Raw genomic sequence first — 11,021 nt, forward strand, 5'->3', positions numbered from 1 at the left:
GGTGAACTCTGACCTGCGAAATCGTATGAGACCAATCGAAGATCAAAACATGACCAGTCTGGACAGAAATATAAAATATAAACTAAACACTCCCTTTTTTAAATGTCTACTCATCTTCTTTAATCCTGCTTCCTTTCGCAGTGCCGTACGACAGAATTTGGCATGCTGAAACTCTAGCATGACCACAGCATAAGTGTGTTGAAGCAGGGCTGCGGCCCTCTAGGAACTGAATTTGACACCACTGTCTAATGAGATGACCATTTGCACAAGTGTAGATTTTAATGTTATAATATTATAAAGGTTATAATTTTGTAAATAATGTTCAGTTTCTTGCACAGACCAATCATTTTGCCTTGTAGAACTTCCGTGTATTAGTTTTGTTGTGCCAAAATTGTGTTTATATTTTTCTGACTTTCACTGTGTCGATAGCAATTGACTTCACTTTAAAGGATTCACCAATAAAGGCTAAAAATGAAAAAGTTCTTTATAGATCTACTAAAGATAATGGCTGCGTCCGAAATCACATACTTCCATACTATATAGTATGCTAAAAACAGTATGCGAGTCGAGTAGTATGTCGTCATAGAATTCGAAAATCAGTATGCGAGAAGTACCCGAATGACCTGCTACTTCCAGCGAGATTCCGAAGTGTGCATCCAATGCATGCTAGGCTATCACATGATGCCCCATGAGAGCATTCATGAATGGGAGTGAAGCAACGCAACTCACGTAGGTCATGTGATCATGACAAAATGGGGAATGTAGTATGTCCGAGTTCGATTCATACTGCTCACATTCATAGAGAACATACTTTTTTAACGGTTGAGTAGTACATTTAAATGCAGTACCTACTGAGTAGTTGATCTTATAAGTAGTTGAGTATTGATCTTGGATCAATGCAGATCTTTGGCTCTGACATCAGCACAGATAGGATGAGCTCACTAAAGACAGGCCAAAGTTATAACATTTTTAATGTTCTGGTAGAGCTTATTTTTTCATAAAGAATTTACATGTTTCAGCAGTTTAACAAAGATGGGACAAAGATATTTCTGTACAAAGACACATTGGCACTTCAGCTGATCTTTTTTCCCTTAACCTGAGTACAGTTACCTGAAGCCTATCCTGACCCATAGCGGACCCCCTCTGACCTCCACTCTGCCCGCCTGCTGCGGTCCACTGGCTCGATGTCTGACCAGCCCTCAAGCATACGAGGTAATAATAACACACAATTATTAATTCTGTCTGTCTGCTAGATATATGAATATTGTGTGTGTGCGTGTGCGTGTGTGTGTGTGTGTGCGCACGTTTTATATGTGTATATTTTATAGAGGATGGTTGGATGTATGGATAGATAGAACGATGGATGGATGTATAGATAGATAGATGGATACATACATACATATACTTTATTTTTTATAAAACATGTTAAAAAACGAATCTTTTTTTATATAAATTTAATTTAATAATGTAGTTTGTACCTGTGATGACAGTTGAATTTTCAACATTCATTACTCCATTAGTACACATTGTCACATGATCTTTCGTTTTAATATGCAGATTTGGTGCTAAATTATTAGATATAAATAAAATAATTCATTAAAATTAAAAAAATCTATTGTTTTAATGTTTAATTTAATTTATTTATTACAATATCTCTAACCCAAAACATTTGAGTTGTACTGTGCAGTTTCCACAACATTACAAAACAGAAAAATCTGTTTGCAACATTGAAAATAATAAGAAATGTTTCAACAAAATCAGCTTAGAAGAACGTCTGAAGTCCTATAAGCCATTGAAGCCTTTAATAGTGTATACGCACAGCTAGTGTTTCTTCCCATACTGTTAAACTTCCGGTAAACGGTTAATGTGACACTTTAAAAATTATATAAGGGTCCTTTTACAGCATCGATATTGTAATGTAATTAAAATATAATCAGTTAACTAGACTTCAGCATTCATTTAGTTGTTCAAGCATAAAATGAGATGAAAAGCTGTTTGGGACGTGCCCGTCAGGATCAACAGGCTAGCACAGAAATTCCATTGAAAATACTGGGATAAGATAAATGCTAATATTTTAATGACATGACGCTGAAAAATGTTATTTAATGCAGTGCTTCTTGTACATTCTGAGTCCCACTTTATATTGTATATCAATCAGGCAGTGAAGATATTTGGTTTTTCAAAAAAAACAGACCTTAAACGTGGTGAATTTGTAACCACATACAGTTCACCGGAAGCGTTTGACCCAGGTTACTGAAAAATTAAAAGTCCTTCTGCATACTTCTGCATATACCCTGTTGTGAGTTATGGCTTCTGACAGTTCTGTTTCTGTCCTTATAGAAATACATAGCATTTTATAGTAAATGGGTGTATACTATAAACTATATAATATATCTTTTTATGGGTATATAAAATCCTTAATTAATATAAAACCTTTAATTTACTCTGATAATTAACCAAACATACAAGTTGTCCATTTACAAAGTAGTTACTCAACATTAATTGATCAGTTTTGGAATTAAACCAATGATATTCTCGAAACGTCCACTATCTGCCTGTTAGACTGGTCATTACTTCACAGCCCACTTTGCCATGCATCCAAGGAAGTAGCTTTTCTGAGTTCCTCAACAGCACGCTTTGGTTTCCATAGCTTGCTTTCTGATGTTGCTGCTTGTTTTCAAGCTCCTGTTTGAATAGAAAAGAGAGAATGACAGACAGAAGCACAAAAGCACTGGGCCTTTTTAGACTGGACACAAACCCGAAGGAAGACTTATTCAGTGTGTGCCCGGCCACAAAGGGGCCTTTCATGATGCCACTCCGATGATGGCAAGCCCGAGAGGCGTTCCAATATCTCAAGCATGGAGAACACAGTTATTCACAGCGGTCACAGGCCCATTCACTCACTGCAAATTCCTCTATTCATCACAGCGCTCATACTGTAGCTCCGGCTGCTTGGCTGAGCTCACGGACGTCTTATAGTCTTACATTGTGCTGTCGGGTCACAATGAGCTAAATGTCCTGCAGAACTGCTTGATCACCCACTACTCTCCCACGTAACACAGTTATGCCCCTCATAGCTGCCTGTGTAGGATGAAAACCACTAAAGAGTTGTCTGTTTTTATGAGTCATGATGTTTGCGTCATGTGCAACTGGGTCAATACATCTAAAAACCACAGTGTGTCTGTTGGTCTACATTTCAGCTCTTCTTATCTGGTCTCGATTGTTTTCTCTAGGTCATGGATAGCTCTAGATTTATGGTCTCTTTTACTTTTAACTTGAATTGTGTTGCTGTTTATTCTTTAGTTTTCACTCTGGCACTCAGTCTCTGTTCTGCTGTCTAGGTTAAAAGCAAAGCTTTCATTTCTATTTTCACTTCCTACATCTGAGTTATATTGGTTGCTTGTTCAATGTTTCTTTTTTGTCCAAGTGTATTCCTCATTCTTTTGTTTCACTAATCTTCTCTTTGATTCTGGTTCACAGGTTAAGTCAGTAATAGGCATTTTATTATTCAAATGTGTTTTGTGTTAAACTTGTTTTTTGTTCCTTTATCACTGAAAGTCCATTCGTTTTGAAGAATAGTTCTCTTAAGTACAGTGGTTACTTTATGGAGGCAAAGTGTGGAAAATCTGCAGTTAGCTGGTCATTGTTGCAGAATATGCTACGCTTGGCTCTAGTTCTCTATTTTGATTGGACATACACTCTTTTTTGTTTAGATCTGGCTTATTATGCAAGGATTACATGGGTCATTGAAAATCTGGAAAAATATTTTTTTTTTATTTTGAATATTTTTGTATTAATTTCCAAAAATATCCATTCAGAAACCCTGTACTTAGAATAGAACAAAACATAGCTGTTAATTACTTCAGTCTAAAATTACAAGTATTTGGAAAATCATAGCAATGTTAATAATGATAATAACAATTAAATACCCCTCCCCTGTAATCTTCTCTTTGATTCTGGTTCACAGGTTGTGTTAAGTCAGTGTTCTGCATTTTATTATTGAAATGTATTCTGTGTTTTGTGTTAAACTTGTTTTCTGTTCCTTTATCACTGAAGGTCTCTTTGTTTTGAAGAATAGTTCTGTTAAGGACAGTGGTTACTTTATGGAGGCAAAGTGTGCATTTAGCTGGTCATTGTTGCAGAATATGCTTGGCTCTGGTTCTCTATTTTGATTGGACATACACTCCTTTTTTATTTAGATCTGGCTTATTATGCAAGGTTTACATGGGTCATTGAATATCTGGATTATCGTTATTTTTTTTTTGAATATTTTTTTTTATTAATTTCCAAATATATCCATTCATAAAACCTTTAACCCGGACCTAGAATAGAACAAAACATAGCTGTTAATTACTTCAGTCTAAAATTACAAGTATTTGGAGAATCATAGAAATGTTAATAATGATAATAACAATTAAATACCCCTCCCCTCTAATCTTCTCTTTGATTCTGGTTCACAGGTTGTGCTTTAAGTCAGTAATAGGCATTTTATTATTCAAATGTATTTTGTGTTTTGTGTTAAACTTGTTTTCTGTTCCTTTATCACTGAAGGTCTCTTTGTTTTGAAGAATAGTTCTCTTAAGTACAGTGGTTACTTTATGAAGGCATAATGTGCAGTTAGCTGGTCATTGTTGCAGAATATGCTACACTTGGCTCTGGTTCTCTATATTGATTGGACATACACTCTTTTTTTGTTTAGATCTGGCTTATTATGCAAGGTTTATATGGGTCATTGATTTATCGTTTTTTATTTATTCATTTATTTTTATTTTTTTTAATATTTTTGTATAATTTCCAAATATATCCATTTACAAACCCTATAACCTGTACCTAGAATAGAACAAAACATAGCTGTGAATTACATCAGTCTAAAATTACAAGTATTTGGAGAATCATAGCAATGTTAATAATGATAATAACAAAAAAATGTATATACATATGTACTTGTAGGGTATTATTTAATATGGTCAACATAATCAAAAACAGTGGTGCCAAATCTTATAGAATTGTTTACCTGATCCTCTTAAACAGTGTCTAATTTTCTTAAGGTAAAGACAAGACATCACCTTTCTAGTCCATTGAATAAAGGTGGATTGAATGGGATCTTTCTATTCAAGCAGAATTGCGCTAATAAAGAAGAGAAAGAATCTTACACTTTGACGCAGATAAAGATGAGTCTTTTGGGGCAATTCCAAATAATGCCACAAGTCATTCCGTCTCTGATCTATATTGAAGCACAACAGAAAGGGTATCAAATGGTGTTCTCCAGAGGTTTTCTAATTTAGGCAATTCTAGAATGTGTGCATTAAAGTACCCTCAGCAGCCAGGCATCTATTATATAAAGAGCACCAGGAAACATTTGAGCTAATTTAACTTTAGATATATGAGCTCTACGTGCTATTTAACCTGAAAAAGAGAATGTTGAGCACAAATGGATGATGAGTGAACCTGACTGAGAACACTATTCCACCTATCATTTGAGAGTGGACTACCAAGGTCCTCCTCCCAGGCTTTCTTAATGTTATCTATGGGGGAAGATGTCTGATTTATCATCAAATTATAAAAAAAAGGAATCGAGGAATATCATTTTTTTATCTGTATTTTTAGGCATTTTCACCTTTTATTGATAGGACAGTGTAGAGAATGGACAGGAATTGACTTTTTTCGTTTAGCAAAATGTAATCTTTATGCACAGTATTTGTGTTTGCCGTTTCATGTGTTTTCATCTATTTTATGGTTAGATTATTCTTAGGGCCATTTTATTTCATTTCTCACTTGTCAACCAGCAATGAAACGTGGTTGCCTGGCTGTTAAAACACTGTCTGTCGTTGTTTTTTTCTGTTCACCGTAGGTCATGAATATTCAGCTTTTTGGTCAGTGAAAGTCAGGAGGAAGTCAGGGAATTTGACGTGTGGCTTAGAGAGGGGGACTATGGAATATGTTTTTAGTGCAAAAAAAACCAAGTCATAATGTGCAGTGGCATTTGAAGTGGATCAAAAAATTTGATCCACATTGTCATCAAAGATAAGAATGGGTATTTGGTTTCAGGATAACTTTTCATCTGCTTTAAATGTCCTAAAATGGCTTGAATATAATGCTAAACACATTTACCAAATGTCTTAAAATGTGTTGAATATATTTCTAAATACATTTACCTCATCTGTAGTATCTGTGGGATGAAGAATATGCTAGTTAGTCTAGGTTTTTTGATCACAGTTTTACCTGCTCCAAGACATGAACACTAGTATATGCTAGTGGTCGAGCAAGTGGTCGTCTTCAATATATCTACAGTATATGGTCTTATATATGTTATATACAGTGCTCAGCATAATTGAGTACACCCCATTTTGAAATTGAATATTTTTATCCATTTCTTAGTGAAAATAGGCAATGTATTTAGGTGTATTTAAACAAAACAGATTTATTAAACAGATATAATTATTAAAATAATATTTTAGTCACCAAACATTTTTAGAAATGGAAAGAATATATGATTAAACTCGAGGTAAATATTGCAAAAAAGTACAACCTACAAAATTTCAACTACAATTTTACAATTTTTTTTGCTTCTCTTGATTTTTCCTCTCTTTAAATTTGTATTTAATATTTTTCTATAACATAATTTTGGGTGTACTAGTTGTCGAACTGTAATCGTAAGTTATTTTGTTAGATAAGCTCCAGATTTGGCTTCAGTACTGACTAATCTACTGTATATGGACAAAAATAATATTGTATAGCTTTCTATTAAAAAAATTCATTTAAAAGAGAGATTTGTGATGGGGTGTACTCGTATATGCTGAGCACTGTATATGTCCTTCACACCAGCCTAAACATTTTTTGCCTTGGTGTTGTGTTGACCTTGACAATGCCTTTTTGGGCAGCCTGCCCACTATAACACTCATACTGATCTTGACATTTGCCCCCCTTGTGTTTGTATCTTGTCACCTTTTTTCCACTTGGCTTTTTTCCACTTAACAATATACAGCAGTAAATTAAGACACGTTTTTTACTACACCAAAAACACAAATTGGTTCCCATTTGCCATTTATTCCTAAACTTTTGTTGTTGAAGTTTTTGTAGTTGCTGTGACTTTATTCAGGACATTCTCTGTTCTCAAACAGCAAATGTCACCCCAATTATTCAGGGTTTACACAATTTAACTAGCAGGCAACCCATTTCGTCACAAGGGAAAATAAATCATGCACTTTTCCTTGCTTAATAGTGAAGCGATTGATCATTCCTGGTGTGAACGGCTCTATAAGGATCTACTGTTTTGATTCAAGAGCGTTATCACCTTGTACATTCACACCATTCAATAGCGCTTCGTGTGAAGGGGCATTTACACAAACGCTAATGATTCAAGAAAACAACGTCTATGTTTGGGATTGGCTGCATATAGCTCAACATCACAATAACTCATAGTAAACAGAAACCGTTGACTCTAAAACATAAACACAAGTGCACAATAAAGAATTTACCAGCATATTTGACAGCATCCTATTATTACAGCCTTAACCGAGGGTACTCTTGCCATTATTAGAGGGTGCTTGGCATCTCTACACCCACTGGTTCTCTACAAAGTACTAGTAATTGATATTATTAAGCTTTGGCTTGGCTACATTATCAAACAGCTAATTACGTGTTGTTGATAAGTAAATCCTTTTCCAATTTGAACATCACACATTTATAGCTTCACTAAAAATAATTAACCCACCTTCAGATATGGATGCACCCAGCCACTGTTAAATCATGGCATTTAAATCTCATTTAAAATGTAATCTTTGAGTTTTTCCATATTTGACCCAGCATTGCGGTTCGACAATTCAGCACTTTTTAGAGCATCCTACTAAAAACCAAACCTACCTTCAGTAGAAATGCATTGCAAAGTGTAATGTGATGTAATGTGTATGCCATGCCAGGAAATGGGGGAGGCTTCAAACCACATTTTTTACGCTTTCTTTTGTATACTGCTGTTTTAAAGAGAAATGCTTTGCATTGGTGCTGACTGATGAATTTGCACACGTAAGTGACTCTAAAATGGGATCTACAGGTTCATGAAAATAAGTTTGATTTGCTGTAATAACCTATTTATATTTTTGTCTTGCCACGTTTTTAAAAATTTCAATCATAGATAAAGAGACATAGTCTATTTTTTTCAAGAAACTACTGTCTATACCAGAGGTGCCCAAACTTTTTCTTATAACGGGACAAAAGCCAAACTGGATTGAGTCTAGTGGGCCGAGGGCAGTGGTGTAAAGTAACAAATTACAAATACTCAAATTACTGTAATTGATAAATTTTTTTTCAGAAATTGTAATTTAATTGTAATTTACTCAGTCATTTTTAAATGTGTACTTTTACTTTCCATTGAGTACATTTTAGTGCAGTATCTGTACTTTTACTCCACTACTTTCCTTTATCCTGTGGTCACTACTTCATGTCTTTCTTGTCTATGAGTATTAGAAAAAATCAGTCCTGTGTTTCTTGTCTAATCAAAGCGCACATAGAAGGTAAATCGCATCATATAAACTACCTCAAGACACGGGCAATTTATAATTGCAGCAAACGGTTTGGAAGCATTAAAAGTGTCCAAAAGAAGATTTTGACATCTGTTTAGATGCATGCCACTGATGAGATGATGAGGGATGTTTACTGTATGTTGACCGAAATGGCCTTAAACACCCAGCAGACACAAGACGTCAACATGACGTCAGATTGACATTGTACCTCAATGTTGTGGTGACGTTGCATTTTGTTTCGAAATAAAAATTGTTTTGACGTCAGAACCCAATTTCAGGCCGACGTAAATGTCCAACCTAAAATCAACGTCTAATGATTACAGCTTGACATTGACATTGTGTGGACGTTACCACTATGACGTCTATCAGACGTTGGATTTTGGTTGCCATACCTAATGAATAAATGTCAGTATTTGACGTCAATATGACGTTGGTTTAAGATGTTGGCTCAGTGTTGGATTTTGGTCACTTTCTAACACAACCTAAAATAAACCAAATATCAATGTCATTTGACAACGTTATTTGGACATTAAAATAATATTGTCTTTATACGCTGTCTAAAATTTTGGTAATCTGACGTCATGACCTAAATCTAACCTAATATTAACATCTTATGACATTTTGTGCCTACTGGGCTATAACTAAATGCACTACACAATGTTACATTTACACACATCCACAAAATAAATGTAAATGCATCAGCTTTTTACAGCATAGTACTCACTACTCACTATAATACTCTTGAGTACTTTTGAAATGTTTACTTTTTACTCCCACTTTGAGTAATATTTAAAACAGATACTTTTACTCTACTTGCGCTACATTTTTAGGCAAGTAATGGTACTTTTACTTAAGTATGATTTTTTTTAGTAATCTTTCCACCACTGACCGAAGGTAAATGGGTACTTCCTAATTTATTTAATATTATTTAAAAATAGCTTGAAAACATTGCTTTGTATTACCTAATGCATTATGCATTTATTTTTACATTTTATAATGAACTTATTACAGTAAAACAATCTAATTTATAACAGAATGGAGTTACACTAGTTAAGCTGCACCTGATTTTGCCTTGACTTGCTCGCAGATGTCTTCTGCATTGTCCTCTATCTGTTGAGTGACAGTATTTACGTTTTTACAAAGTATTTATTTACGTATTTGTAATTAACATTTAAATCAAACATTTTATTTCAGTTGGCTTTTTTGTAGCTCAACTGAAACAAACAAACAAAAAAAGGTTATTTTAAACTAGAAACGACAATCTCTGTTAAAAGCATTCACCCCAACCCTGCCCATCATTCGTACTCCTTTCTCAGATGGCATGGTGGGCCAAGTCAAAGGTTACAATGGGCCAACTTTGGCCTGCAGGCCCTAGTTTAGGCATCTCTGGTCTTTACTGTCTGTACATAAAAAAGTGTTCTGAGAAGACCACTATTGACCTATCAAAATGAAGCATTGCAGTGATAAGAAGGACTTTCCTCATGCCTTGAGCCCAGGTCTAGAACCTAGAGTCTTTGAGCACTTAAACAGGTGATCTTCACAGACTAAATCACACCACCTCCAACCGTTAACATGGAGCAGGCATTATTTAGATCCTTCTCAAAGGATTTAACAGCAGCTATATGTGAATCTAACTGTTATGTAACCGAGTTTAGTTGGTTTGATCTGTTGGCGCACAGTGTAATCTCCTGGTGTAATTGTTGTGCTTCAGTGACAACCGCCTTCGATAGCACCCAGTGACTCTCTGAAGCCCCATTAAACCGGCCTTCTGTGAATAGCAAGTCTTTAAACTGCAGGAGGTTGTTTCATTGTGTTACATATGTCTTGTGATTGAATCTGCTTTCTGCAGTCCTTGTTGATGCTGTTTTTAAGTGCACTTGAGAAGCGCCTACATCTGTAGTCTGAAAAACAAAACGCTTGATCTTTCATAATTACAAACTGTTCTATTATGGGGGCTGTTGAATGCTTGATTATGATTGGCTGCATTTAAAGTGTACAGTTATTTTTCATTATAGCTTGACGTATGATTTGAGGTATTTTAAACAAGTCAACGTAAGCAAAATAACCAAAACCTCCAAGCAACCATAGTAAGAATGAAGTAGACTAAATAACTGGATAAAAATGACATTCTCTTATCATCTATGGAAAGCAGACTCTGTTTCTCCTGCTCTCTTCCCTATACAAACACAGATAATGTACAGATGTACATTCACAGGAATGTGTTGACAGCAAAACACTGTGCCTTTGTAAACATGCACAACTTTCAACATCAGTAAAATAGTTGGACAACAAAAAATATATGTTTTTTTTTGCAGCGAGGTAGCAATATTGCTGTTCTTGTAGCTGTTAAACATAATTTTGCAGATAGAAGAGATGTGGTTGTTAAAATCTGATGCACAGATGCAAATAATTCACACGCTTCAGTCTCCAGTTTCTCTCTCTCTCACTCTCTCTATATAAAAGTATCAAGCCTCTATTACTAGCTATAAAAAAATCACTTTT

At 34.9% G+C, this 11,021-nt stretch overlaps 1 protein-coding gene across 1 annotated transcript in view; it reads left to right on the forward strand.

Annotated features, from left to right (window-relative positions):
* Nucleotides 1-11,021, forward strand: part of slc9a7 (solute carrier family 9 member 7) — a 54,197-nt gene that overhangs the window by 39,597 nt on the left and 3,579 nt on the right. Inside the window, exon 14 of the mRNA XM_056460732.1 lies at nucleotides 1,107-1,212. Coding sequence (XP_056316707.1) covers nucleotides 1,107-1,212 — 106 coding nt within the window. The remainder of the gene's footprint in view (nucleotides 1-1,106; nucleotides 1,213-11,021) is intronic.

Source organism: Danio aesculapii, chromosome 6 (genome assembly GCF_903798145.1).
Source record: "Danio aesculapii chromosome 6, fDanAes4.1, whole genome shotgun sequence".
In the NCBI taxonomy this organism is placed as follows: Eukaryota; Metazoa; Chordata; class Actinopteri; order Cypriniformes; family Danionidae; genus Danio; species Danio aesculapii.